This window comes from Arvicola amphibius, chromosome 8, assembly GCF_903992535.2.
Source record: "Arvicola amphibius chromosome 8, mArvAmp1.2, whole genome shotgun sequence".
NCBI classification, from domain to species: domain Eukaryota; kingdom Metazoa; phylum Chordata; class Mammalia; order Rodentia; family Cricetidae; genus Arvicola; species Arvicola amphibius.
In genome coordinates this window covers 73,786,022-73,799,775 of record NC_052054.1, presented here as the reverse complement: position 1 = coordinate 73,799,775, position 13,754 = coordinate 73,786,022, and the positions used below count along the sequence as shown (strand labels likewise).

General features: G+C 48.3%; 1 protein-coding gene across 1 annotated transcript in view; it reads right to left on the bottom strand.

Annotated features, from left to right (window-relative positions):
* Positions 1–730: 730 nt before the first annotated feature.
* LOC119821848 overlaps positions 731–13,754 on the bottom strand; it is a 33,051-nt gene continuing 20,027 nt past the window's right edge. The window contains exons 6-11 of the mRNA XM_042055602.1: positions 11,194–11,321; positions 9,670–9,709; positions 8,998–9,301; positions 8,195–8,255; positions 6,388–6,514; positions 731–2,697 (exon numbers count right to left, since the gene is read on the bottom strand). Coding sequence (XP_041911536.1) covers positions 764–2,697; positions 6,388–6,514; positions 8,195–8,255; positions 8,998–9,301; positions 9,670–9,709; positions 11,194–11,321 — 2,594 coding nt within the window. The 3' untranslated portion in view covers positions 731–763. The remainder of the gene's footprint in view (positions 2,698–6,387; positions 6,515–8,194; positions 8,256–8,997; positions 9,302–9,669; positions 9,710–11,193; positions 11,322–13,754) is intronic.

The window sequence follows — 13,754 nt, the reverse complement described above, 5'->3', positions numbered from 1 at the left end:
CAATAGTAAATACTTTGGAAAAACATCTGCAGTGTTGGTTACCGTAAAAACCCTGCCCCAATGAACTTAGGGCCCAAAATTCCAACAGAATGTGTTTCAGTTCAGGTTATTAGTCTGATAAATACAGGATTTAAAAAGAAAACATTGTTTTAGTCTATAAAGTACAAATCCTAAAAATCCTAAGTACAGAGTTGCTATGTTGTCCAAAGCACCGTGGCTAGATGGGGCAGGCCACACACTAGAGATGTGTGGAAGCCCCTGTGCCTTCTGGAAGATGATTTAAGGCTCCTCGTAGGATTACTGAGGACTATGAGCAGTATGAATGCAGGGTTGGGGACTGGCTAGCGTTTTCAAAAATGAGTCTTACTTATAAAGCCCTTCTCCACTTTCTTCAGGAATCATGGGGCCCTGAGTCACACACAGCTCTGCATAGCAGAATACAGAAGAGCATTTCCTATGAGGAAGTGATGCTCAGTCAACACCTGCCAATGTCTGGCTTTGGTTAAAGCCCTTCCTGCAGCCTGTCTTCAGAGACCTGGATGGATGCTGAGGTTTGCCCGGCTGTGTCATAACCCGAGGGTGGCAACTCCTGTACGTGGTGACTGTACATTGATAGAGCAATTTTCCTCTCATCTGTGATTCCCAACTTTGTAAAAAAAAAAAAAAAAAAAAAAAAAAAAAAAAAAAAAGGCTCTGGGTTCTGAGGAGCCTCTGACAATCAGCAGCATGGATTTCCAGGGAGATGAGATGCCTTACAGGGCTCCTACAGATTGCCCGCAGTATGGACCCGCTGGTGGTAGACCAGATGTGACCTCTGACTGAAACCCTTATAGCAGATGCTGCAGATGTAGGGCTTCTCCCCGGTGTGGACCCTCTGGTGCGTGTGGAAGTGCGAGGCCTGACTGAAGCCTTTCCCACACTGCTGGCATGTGTAGGGTTTCTCACCCGTGTGGACCCTCTGGTGAGCACTAAGTCCGGCGCTCCAGCTGAATTCCTTCCCGCACGCCTCACACTTGAACGGCTTCTCCCCAGTGTGAATGATCTGATGGACCTGGAGATTGGACCTCTGGCTGAAGGCTTTCCCACACGTGTCACATTTGTAGGGCTTTTCGCCCGTGTGCACTCTCTGGTGAGCCTGGAGGTGTGAGGCCTGACTGAACCGTTTCGGGCATGCATTGCATTGGAATGGCTTCTCCCCGGTGTGGACACTCTGATGGGCCTGCAGATTTGAGGCCTGACTGAAGCCTTTCCCACACACCTCACATTTATAAGGCTTCTCTCCCGTGTGGACTCTCTGGTGATTGTGAAGGTTCAAGCTCCAGTTGAAGCGCTTCCCACACACATCACATTTGTATGGTTTTTCCCCAGTGTGAACTCTCTGGTGGGCTTGAAAGTACGAGCTCTGACTGAAGCCCTTCCCACACACGCTGCAGCGAAACGGCTTCTCTCCCGTGTGGACCCGCTGGTGGCTCTGGAAGCTTGAGGCTGAACTGAAACCTTTCCCGCACTCCTCGCACTTATAGGGCTTCTCTCCTGTGTGGACTCGCTGGTGACTGTGCAGGTTGAAGCTCAAGCTGAAGCGCTTCCCACACGCATCACACCTGTAGGGTTTTTCCTCGGTGTGAACTCTCTGGTGGGTGTGGAGGTTCGAGCTACAGCTGAAGCCTTTGCCGCAGTCCCCACATTTGTACGGCTTCTCTCCTGTATGGATTCTCTCATGGGCCTGGAGGTGTGACCTCTGCGTGAAGCCCTTCCCACACACTTCGCATTTGTAAGGTTTCTCTCCCGTGTGGACTCGGCAGTGGATGTTGAGGTCTGTGCTCCGGCTGAAGCCTTTCCCACAGCTGTCGCACCGGTAGGGCTTCTCGCCCGTGTGGATGGGCAGATGTGCATACAGATGCGAGCTCTGGTTAAAACTCTTCCCGCACTCAGGGCAGGTAAAGGGCTTCTCCCCCGTGTGAACTCTCTGGTGCGTCTGCAGATTTGAGCTCTGACTGAAGCCCTTGCCACACTCGTGACACCAGTAGCGCTTTTTCCCTGGATGAACATTTTGTTGAGTGGAGACACTGGAGCTATGCCTGCTGTCCTCGTGTGTCCTGTGTACAGGGGACTTCTTTCCTAAGAGGACCTTCTGATGGAGTCCCAGACTCGGGCGGCCACTGAAGGTTTCTTCTCTCTTGCTGCACTGCTGGGCCTTCTGCTCTGTGGAAACAAGGTGCGGGGTGCAGGGCGACACTGCAAAACTGACTTTACTGCAGTCGCCGCTGCTGTGGGCTTCGCCTCCTTTGTGCAGCATTTTGTTATTGCAGGGGGAAATGCAACCCAGAATGTCACCACCCAGAGGTGGCAGCCATGGCTTGGTTTTCACCAGAGGCTGCTGACAGTGTCTCTGATGGGTCTGCCTATCGCTAAGATTTGTTTTACTCCAAGAACTCCTCTGAGTTCTCCCAGACGGATATTGTTGGTTTTCAGTAATGCTAGAACGTTCTCCTGTGAGACTCTCAAGACAGCTGTCATCCATGCAAGCCCAGGACAGCTCTTCTGCTCCCCTATGGCGGGTGTTTACCATGGCACCGGGTGCTCGGGCCAGTTTGCTGACATCAGGACTCATCATTTGCCAGCATGGAAGCTGCCCCAGTGAGAGGCACCTTAATCCTGCTGCAAGAAGAGTCTCCATCTTGTTTGGACCCTGGCCTCCTGAAAGAATAGAGAACAGAAGGTGGCATCAGCAAAGATGGGGACATCGAAGGCCCAAGTCATGTTTTTTTTCTAGAAACATCAGAGACCAGCTTTGAGGGCAAACTTCCGGGAGCTCTGGGAATAAGAGTCTACAATAAAGAGGGCATGCACTCAGGAGTGTGACATGGTGGGAAATTTGGGGCGAGCCCAAGAGCAAAGGCTCTAGGACACCTTTGTCCTCTGCCTCCTACCTGTCTCACACAGCCTGTGCACAGCTGTGCAGACTGATGGGGGGGGCAGGGGAAGTACTTTTCAGGATGTTTTTACTTGTGGGATGGTATTGGTTGAAGTAAGCATGGGTCCAACTCCTCACAGAGACTGGGGGGAGCAAACCCGTCTGTGGGCCACATGAAGACCAACCTGGTTCACCTGACTTGGTGCCAGGATGAGAGTGTAATGGGGAGGCACAAGGAACTTTGAGGCTGAGGGAAAGAGGAAAGATATATAGAGAGTGAATGGAAGAGCAAAGGCTCAGAAACCGAGGTCCAGCTTGAGAACATCACTGCAAAAGTACGCATTATAGAAGGAGATTGGAATGACTTCATCACACATACTCACTTGGAAACTACTAGAAGGCAGCTAAAGCATTCAGAGGGCAAGGCTCCAAACACACCGGCTGAGTAGGGAAGGCCTTCTCTGGGAAAAGGCAAAATGCAGGGACAGGAACGAATAGAATTGGTTTTCTTCAAACACCTGCTCTCCAGGATCGCAGAGGATGGGGTAAGGGGCTCAGACATCTGAGTAGATCTCAGATACCAACCAAAACCAGCAGATGTCCTGATGCAATAACAAAGGTTACAACACTGTCCAACGGGTCCCCCAAGGACACCAGACAATGACACGTGAACAAGCTACCGGGATGGCAAACGACGAAAGCGAGCCCCACAAATCCTGAAGCAGGAGCTTTGGCGACTCCTGGGGGGCAGCATGGTGGCTTGTGGGAAGTGCCGGGAAACAAAGTCAGTGGGAGAAAGAGGGAGAGGATCAGGGCAGGGGCCAGGAGAGGGATGTTCCTGTGAGGAGCTCTGAAGGCCATCTCAAGGCAGACTGCACTGTAGCTGCCCACCCAAGCCACAGGCTCCACTGAGCCACTGCTCAGTGTACACTCGGGATTTGGGTGCAAGTCCATGGTGACCAGTCTGGTGGTGCTCAGACACCAGCAGAGGCGAGCGCAGAATGTGGGGAGTAGGCAAGACACACAGTCGAAGCAGCTTGGAGCAGGACCTGCGGGAACTTCTGAGTAGAGTCTGAGAGAGGGGGCATGGCACTTCATCAGGGAAGAACGTTCCAGCCAGAGAGAAGCAAGTAATGGTGGCAGAGACAGAAGCAGAAAGAAAATGGAGATTGGCAGAGCTGGACGTGTGAGCCCTAGGAAGGTGGGGTCCCAGGCAGTCACAGTGGACCCTAATGCTTGGGAAGCTGAGGCAGGAGGATCACAAGTTTCTGGACAAGCCTGAGCTACATAGCAAGATCTTGCCAAAAAAAAAAAAAACAAAAAAAAAAAAACCCTCAAAACAACGACTTGATTTTACTGAGTAAAATGTGAAGCCAAGAGTCTGAGGCAGGGAGTAGCACAATGAAACTCTCTGGTTGTGGTTGCGGGGGAAGCACCCCACATGAGAGGAGCAGTCCTGGGGCTCTGGTAGCTGCACTTATCTCTCTTAGTCAAAGATACAAGAAAGGGGTTGTGGAATCTCCCTTCACAGCTAAGGAAAGCTGCTGAGGCCAGGCATGCGTCAGGGGTGTCCTGCATGGAGACCCAAAGGAGCCTTTGGCTGGAGCTGTGAAGCCTGAACTTGCTGGAGACCCCAGAGTCATGGGAGAGTGGACCCAACCCAAGAGAAAGAGGTGTACAAGGAGCTGCAGATCAGAAGGGCACTCTGGCACCAGATATGTTTGCCCAGCTGGTTTTCGGTCTTGCTCTGTTCCAGTATGTCCTATGCTCCCTTCCCTTCATTTTGGAATGATAATGACTATCCCATTGAGTGTTGGAAGTATGTGAGCTGCTTTTTCATTTTGATTTTACAGGGGATTACAGATAAGAGTTTGCCATGAGTCTAGAAGATGCTTTGAACTATGGGTTTTCAAACAGAATTGAGACTATGATAGACTATGGATCATCATCATCATAGGGACTTTTGAAGTTGGACTAAATGCAGTTTTGCATTCGGATATGGGGAGCAAGGAGTGGAAAGTGGTGGTTGGAATGAAAATGACCCAATAGGCCTATTGGGAATGGCACTATTAGGAGCTGTGTCCTTTGTTGGAGGAATTGGGGGCGAGATGTGGGTTTCAAATGATCAAGCCAAGCCCAGTGTCTCTCTGTTGCAAAAGGCCGCTTGTTTGTTTCCCGACTGCTCAGCCCCGAAATAATCACACAGAAACCATATTATTTGCAACACTGTTTGGCCAATAGCCTAAGCATATTTTTGGCTAACTCATATCCTAAACTAACCCAACTCTATTAATCTGTGTATCACCACCTGGCTCTGCCATAAGCCCCAAGCAGTTCCTTTATTAACCAATGGTATTCACAGCACACAGAGGAGAATCCCACATCATCTCTCTCTTCCTGCTGCCGTCGAATCTGGATGTAGACCCATCAGTTATCGTGTCTGCCCGTGTGCCGCCATGCTTCCCACCATGATGATAATGGACCAAACCTCTGAGACTGTCAGTCAGCACCAATTAAATGCTTTCTTTTATAGAAGTTATCATGGCCACGATGTCTCTTCACAGTTACAGAACATTGACAAAGGCACGCACACTCACCTGCAAGCGCACTCACTCATACATAATGTTTTAGAAAACTTCTAAAGAACAGCATCTGTGTGTAAAATGCAGTTGGAAGAAATCAAGAGGAGGGCTTAGAGAGAGGAATCAGAGCACTGGCTTGTAGGAGACTGCGCCTCCACTCACCGCCAGCACAAAAAGCCTATCTGAAAACATGTGGCTACCAAGAAACTGTGCTTGGCTCCTGTTTTTGTGAGTCTAGAAGTTCTCATCCATGCCCCATGTGGAGCACCATTATGTAAACAGAGACTGCTCGTTCATTTCCCGGCTGCCCAGACCCGAATAATCACACAGAAACTATATTAATTACAACACTGCTTAGCCAACTGCTCAGCCATATTTCTAGAAAGCTCTTATATCTTAAATTAACTCACTTCTATTATTTCATGTATTGCCACGAGACTCGTGGTTTGTTACCTCTTGCTTCTTGGGCAGCTACATGGATCTCCCTGACTTTGCCTACATATATATATATATATATATATATATATATATATATATATATATTCAGATTTCCCACCTGACTTTACTCTGCTAAGCCATTGGCCAAAGCAGCTTTATTCATCAACCAATAAAAGCAACACATATACAGAAGGACTTCCCACATCACTGGCTGCTCTTCCAGAGGACCCAGGTTGGGCTTGCAGCACCCGTATGATAGCTCCAAATCATCTGTTACCCCAATTCCAGGGGATGTGATATCCTCTTCTGACCTCTGTGGGCACCATGCAAACAAAACACTCAGAAATTCACAAAATAAAAAATAAATAAACCTAAGAGAAAAGCAGTGACAGCAACTGAAGACACCCATGTGAACTTGGGACACTGCCAAGGGACACAGGCCGCCATCCTCACCCACTGACAGAAGGTTCCTGAAGTTCTCCAGCATCACGTCACGGTATAGCTTCCTCTGGGTAGCGTCCAGCATCCCCAGTTCCTCCTCGCTGAAGACCACGGCCACGTCCCTGAACGTCACTGCCTCCTGTGACAGCAAACACATACCACCTCAGTTTCATACCCAATGCCACTAGGACCTGAGCAACTATGTACCGGGGGCCTAATCACTCCTTTCCATGGCTACAGAGAGGCTGGGGGCAAAAGAAAAAACACTAGCACAAGGAACATCAGTGCCTTTTGTGTAGCGGGGTCACTGTTAAAGGGGATGCCACAGACTTCCGAGTTAGAGAGCGCAAACCCATGTCAAGAATAATGTGCCGACTTTGTGCTGGAAACAGCTGGCAATGTCCAGCTCCTCCTGGGCAATAAGGCTCAGGTGTACCTTCATCCCCAAATTCAAAATGTTCTGAAATCCATCTCATGAGTGATGACATCATTTTAAAGTGTTTCAAACTGGCAGAACATTATAGAGTTCTGATTCAGAATTCTTTATTTGTAAAGTCTATGAAAGTATTTCCAAATCCAAACTTCTACATATGAAATGTTTCTGTGTCCTGGAGTATATGACAGATGGCACTCAAGTCTGAATCATTCGTGATGTCCTTAGTCCTGTCAATCTAACGGGCTTGCGGGAACTTTCTGGAACAGACAGCAGCTCTATTCTGTGTTCTCAGGAGCATGCCTCTGCCAACAGCAGCTGCGTTCGGGATCACAGTTGCAAGCACGGGCTCTGCAAACCGTAGGGGCCTCGGTTCATGCTCCAAGGCTCTGTGCATCCCTGGCCTGATGAGCCTGGGAAACTGAATTCTCAGTGCCTCAGTTTCCCCATCTGCGGAGACCAAAGAAAGGACCTAGGACCACATATGAAACACACAAAGCAGCCAATATACTACCATCATTCTCTGTATTATGCCTTTCATGGCCACATAGTGACCCATAAAGGCTGCATTACATACATATAAATTTTAAAGGACACCATCCATACAAATACAATAAATGTAAATTTTTTAATTAAGTGAAAGTTTCAGAAAATCGCTATTTTAATCATTTACCAAAGTACCCAAGGTTTTTTTTAAAGTGTCCTGGTTATGCCAGAATACAAAGAATGAGGGATACTTATTGTCTGCAAAGTAACTAGAAAAGCTGCCACTGCTTTTAACAAAATAAATGCATTTACTCCTTGGAACTGACTGTAGGTAGCTGGAGAAGTTGGCTGAACACCATGTAAAATACACTCCTTTGCATTATAATTCCTGTTTAAATGAACTGAAACATGCCTCAGCCTCCTAGTGCTCAATGGTAGGTCATAAATGTACTGAGTTTCCGAGCTGCTGGTGTCACCATCAGAGCACATGATTCATGTGATGCCAGCTTGTCTGTACATGTGTCTGTGTGTCTCTCCTTTCCTCATTCCCCCACCTCCCCCAACCCAAGTTGGGGCCACCTCTGAAGCTGTGTAGATGGCAGCAGCCAGATACTCTCTGACTGTGCAGGATATGAATGCTCAGAATGCCAAATGAGGCAAATGAATGTGACCAGTCTTCTGTGTGCACATGTGCACATAAGTATGCATGCATGTATGTGTAATTATATGCATGAGTGTGCACACGCACATAGAAGCCAGGAGACAACCTCCAGCGTCCTTCCTCAGGGCCAGCCACCTTTTTCTGTTTTTGTGTGGCTTGGCTAGAGCTTGCCCAGCATTCAGGTGTCCTGTTTTCAACCCCTAGCCCTGAGGGGAGTGCAGGACGCCCATTCAATTTACCTTTAACTTGGTCATTGTTCTCTTCTTCTCCCTGGGACAAGGCAGGGCTCTGGGACACAGGCTGGGGGAGGAAGGGTTTTGTGAGAGCATTGTTAGCACAGTCAGTCCAGCGACTTCCTCAGCTTCTCCATCGGCCCCAAGCGCTGACATTCCCCGCTTCAGCCTGGCTTTTCTACCTCTTTCGCACTAACCTGCAGAGTAAGCTCCAGGATACCAAGCCACCCGTTCTCCACCTCACCCACCGCAAAGGGTTAGCAAAGTCCGCATTCCTATTCCCTGCAGCTTCAGGGCTGCAGCAGACACTCTTAACTTCACAAAGCTGCTCGCAACTCTGATGAAAGATGTGTCGTGAGTGAGTGACCATCAAACTCACAAGGGTCTGTTCGTTGTGATCAACTAGCTATCTTAATATAATTGTTTCCATCCGTAGGAGCTAAATTGTCCCCTCCCCCGTCTCTCGTTCTAAAAGATTTAATTACTAGTAAACGTTGCTCATCTCCAAAAGCCTCCTACAAAGTCTCTTCTCCCACGTGCATGAAGATAATGAACAATAAAAACCTAAAACCCTCTCTAAAGAAAAGGGAGTTTGGATCGGTGAGATGGCACAGCGGGCAGACCGCCTGAGTTCAATTCTCTGGACCCCACACGGAGGAAGGAGAGACTCGATTCTCACAAGTTGTCTTCTGACCTCCTCCATACACACAAGCTGTGGCACGGCCCCCTCTCTAAGTAAATAAATAACCGCAGAAATATTGCATTTTAAAAACAGAATTGCATACCACTTAAGGCTTCAGGACGCTGACCATCTGTCATCACAGCTCCTATTGCCCAGCTCCAGGGGAAAAGCTAGACTCTCCCGTTGGCTCCCAGCAGCTGAGATGGGTCCAGAGATCCAAGGTAGCGCCACCTCAGGCAGAGTCCAGAGAGAGAGGACCCAGCCACGGCCGCCCCGCTTCCTCCCAGGTTGCAGGCTCGGTCCCAGCGGGGAAGACTCCGGTAGCACGAGGAGCACACACGATGGGCCACGGGCCGCTCCGGGATCTCCCTCCCTAGAACCACTGCCAGGCAGCCTCGCCTTGCAGAAGCGGAAGCGACCCCCGACTGCCGCTGGTACCAGAACCACAATTCCCAGAATGCCTCAGTGGAAGCGCCTAGCTCTGATGCCTCTCTAGCACTGCATTCCCCAGAACGCTAGAGCGCCCATAAGCTTCACGCTATTCTAACCAGAGTGCACTTAGCAGAAATCGGTTTTCAGGAGCTTGTTCTCAGGACTGCTCTTCGTTTTGTACATTTCTGAAATGCCATTAAAGACAACTGTGGACATTTTAAAAAACTGATGTACTATATTATATTGCATTACAAAATTTTTTGGTTTGGGGATTTTTTGTTTGTTTGTTTTCCAAAACACGGTTTCTCTGTAGCTTTGGAGCCGGCCCTGGAACTCACTCTGTAGACCAGACTGGCATCAAACTCACGAACACCCCCTCTCCCGTGCTGTGCACCACCATCGTCTAGCTGCATTACAAAAGTTTAAAGCTTACACTACAGAGCTATGGGAACTTGGCTCAGCAGCAGAGTCAAAGCCCCTGCTTAGAAACCCTCAGTGGGGAATGGGGGTGGTCTCAACGGTAGAGTCCCTGCCTGGAATTCCCCAGTGAGGGACTGGGGTGTGGCTCAGTAGTAGAGCATCTGCCTAGAATCCCCCAGTGAGGGGCTGGGGTGTGGCTCAGTGGTAGAGTCCCTACCTAGAATCCCCCAGTGAGGGGCTGGGGGTGTGGTTCAGTGGTAGAGCCTCTATTTAAAATTCCCCAGTTACGGCTGAGGATGCTGTCCGTTGGAAGTGCTCGCACCTGATATGTGTGACTCCTGGGTTTGTGCCATAAACACTCCCCCTCCAAACACACTCACATTAGCTGGGAGTGAATGGGTAAGCTAAAATAGGAATACTGAGTTCTTGAGTGCAGTGGATATTATGTTTAAGGGATTCACCTTTTATCCAATGCTGTATCCCCAAATATTTATCACCAATACAACCCATGGCTACAACAAAAACATAATTCATTGCTTCTCACAATATAGGAGAATAACACCTTGACAATTCACACTGTGCCCAAGCAAATTGCTATAATGAAACAAGCAGAAGATTCCATGCCAGCTCTCCTGGAGTCTCAGAGTGGCAGGAACAGGAGACCCTGCCTGTGGCCAGCAGGATGACTTGGCAGGTGAAGGTTCTTGCCCAACCAAGCCTGATGACCTGAGCTCAATCCTGGAACCCACACAGTGGAAGGAGAGAACTTCATCCCTCAAGTGTTCCTCTGACCTCCACAGATGCTGTAGTGTGCATGTGCATGCACAGACACACACACACACACACACACACACACACACGCGCGCAGAGACAGACAGACAGACAGACAGACATTAATGAATTCAAGAAACTACACATCACAAGAAGACACCTTCTAAGTGTCACAAAAACTCCCCTTCAACATCTCCATGCTGCAGCTACTCTGTTAATAAGTCCCTTGCCCAAAAGACAGTTCAACTCGGTACCACTCTCTCATCCCCACTCCCTTCCTAAAACATAACAAAAATGTGTCCACTCACCATAGATGGCTGGATAAAACCCAAGTCCAGAATCTGCTCTAGCCTGCAGCTCAGATTATTGAGCTAAGTCTGGAAGAGTGTATGATAGAGACAGAATATGTGCTGCACTAAGTCATACAATGTTATATACACTGTTATCCAATTCTTTTTAAAACCAGATTCATTTTGACTTATTCATTTGTTTGTGTGTATGTGTGCACATGGGTGCAGGTACCTTTGAAGGCCAGAAGAGGGTGGTGTCAGGGACCCCAGAGCTGGAATTACAGACTGTCAACTTGATGCTAGCAGAGAAGAAATCTCCTCCACTGAAAAGATGCCTGCACGAGACTGCATTGTGGACAAGTTTATGGGCATCTTCTTTATTAATGACTGTGTGGGAGGGGCCCACTCACTGTGAGCGGTGCTGCTGCCCCGCACAAGTGGTCCTGGGCAAGTTTAGCAGCCAAGCCTTGTGACCTTTGATCCCAGCACTCAGAAGGCAGAGTCAGGCAGATCCCTGAGAATTCTGGGCCAGCCTCGTCTACAGAGTCAGTTCCAGGAAATCCAGAGTGACATAGTGAGACTGTCTCAAAAAAAAAAACGCCTCGCAAGTCCTGGCTAGCAAGCCTGTAAGCAGTGTCCCCCTCTACTCCGGCTTGAACTCCTCCTCTGGCTTCCCTCAGCCATCAGCTGTGACTGGCACATGTAATCCAAATAAACCCTTCTCCCCCAAGGTGGTTTTTCTCAGTGTTTTATCACAGAAACAAACCAAACCAGGGCAGGGTGTTCTCTCCTACTTTTGGAAATGTGTTCAGTAAACATCAAATTTAAAATATCTTTGACCCCAGCCACTCCACTTCTCAAATTTTCCTCAGTAGACAGGAGCCTGTGACTCTTACCTGTTTCAGTGAAGATGTCTAAGGAAGGCTGGCATCACCTAGCCCACCATAGAAACATGTATTTACAAAAAACTTGAGGTTTATGTGTATATAATATGGCTTGTTGTGGTCACATAAAGTCAGTGAGACAACCTCTCTATGCCTGCCTGAATGTGTAATCCAATGAGAAAGGTATGACATCCAAACTTGGCTTCCAGTGAGCTGGCCACATGCGTTAAAGCAGGGCTGGTGACAGCTGCTTATCTGAACCAAATGTTTCTCAATGGAGAATTACAAAGTGCTTCGTCACTGGTGGCTTATTAAAACAGAGGGTGCTGTGACTGAGATTTGGGGATAGAATGACATTTGCTACTCCCCAAAATACATTCAAGGGTAGGGTGGGGACACCAAGGAGTCTATTTATGACTTTGCTGAGACAGCTTACAGCTGGAGCCCACTCTAACAACAAGACTTTGTGTTGCTTTAGGGCTTTAGGAATTAATAAGAAAATTAAAACTAATATAATTTTTTAATTCAAATCAGTACACATGGGATTGATGGCTCCATGGTTAAGAATTCATTCTGCTCTTACAGAGGACCCAAGTTTGGTTCCCAGCACCCACACTGGGCAGCTCATGAACACTTGACTCTAGTTACAGGGGACTCCATGCCCTCTGGCCTCCCTTCTAAAGCAACTGCATACACAGAGAATAAATATTAAAATTAATATAATCGTATGCTTTATGCAAAGCTCTCTCAGGGCTGGAAAGGAGGCTTGACAGTTAAGAGCAATGGCTGCTCATCCAGTGAAGAGTTCAGTTCCCAGCATCTACATGATGGCTCACAACGGTCAAGAACCCAGTCCCAGAGGATGCAATGTCCTGTTCTGGTATTCACAGCGCCCCATGCACATAGAAGGCACAGACACAGTGTCGAGGGCTGGACTGATTAATCCAGGGCTTTCTCTGAGGCCCCAGTGGAAACACAAAAAGAACCTACTTCTGTGTCCTTGCTCAGAAGTGGGATTGGCAGGACCGGTCTGGAGCTGAGGCCTGGGTCTCAAAGGACCTGGGAACTTGGCTTTCCCCTGTGAAGACGCTGGAGTTGTCAGTCTGTTGGCTGCTGCATGCACATCTGGAATGCGCTTAAGGCACTATGTTCCCCCCTGTGCAGCATTGCTTGATTAACACTGTCCCCTCTGGAAATAGTATATAAAGTGTACTTCCTCCTCTTCTTCTTCTTTTGTTTGTTTGAGTCAGGATTTCTATGTGTAGCCCTGGCTCTCCTGGAATTTGCTGTGTAGACCAGGCTGGCCTTGAACTCACAAGGATCTGCCAGCTAAGATCAAAGGCTTGCGTCACCACACCTGGAGGTAGGGCATTTTTTTTTTAAGATAGGCTTTCCTTTAAGTTCAGGCTGGAGTAGAAACTCATTGTCTACCTCCAGAGATGTGTCCCTTCTGTAGATTCTGTACCTTGGATTTCTGATCATGCTGGCCCCCATATCTTCCAAGCCCATACCCCATGCTGCCACACCCTGATGTTCTGTTCGTGTCCTGCATGAGTATTGAACCTAGGTGAGGTCTTTCACTAGCCTTTATCCCTTGGATACCTTTTAATTTCCTCTGTTCTCTTTCCCTCTTCTTTCTCTGCTTTCTACCATGGGCCTCCAACCATCCAAACATTAGACCCCATGCTATCCTACTCTTGGATGCTTATTTTCTTCACATTTTCGGGGCTTAACTTAAAAAAAAAGATAGAATGTCTTGTAGCCCAAGATAGCCTCAAACTTCTTCGGTAGTTGATAAAAAGTCTGAACTCCTAATCCTTCTGACTCCACCGCTCAAATTCTGGCATGCACCTCCATGCCAGGCTCAGTTATCCTGTTACTTTTCAAGCTATGCTATGCATATATATCTGGTTTTTCGAGACAGGGTTTCTCTATAGCTTTCGAGCCTGTCCTGGAACTAGCTCTTGTAGACCAGACTGGCCCCAAACTCACAGAGATCTGCCTGCCTCTGCCTCCCAAGTGCTGGGATTAAAGGAGTGTGCCACCACCACCCAGCTGTGCATTTTTGTAGTTGCCAAAGCTACAGA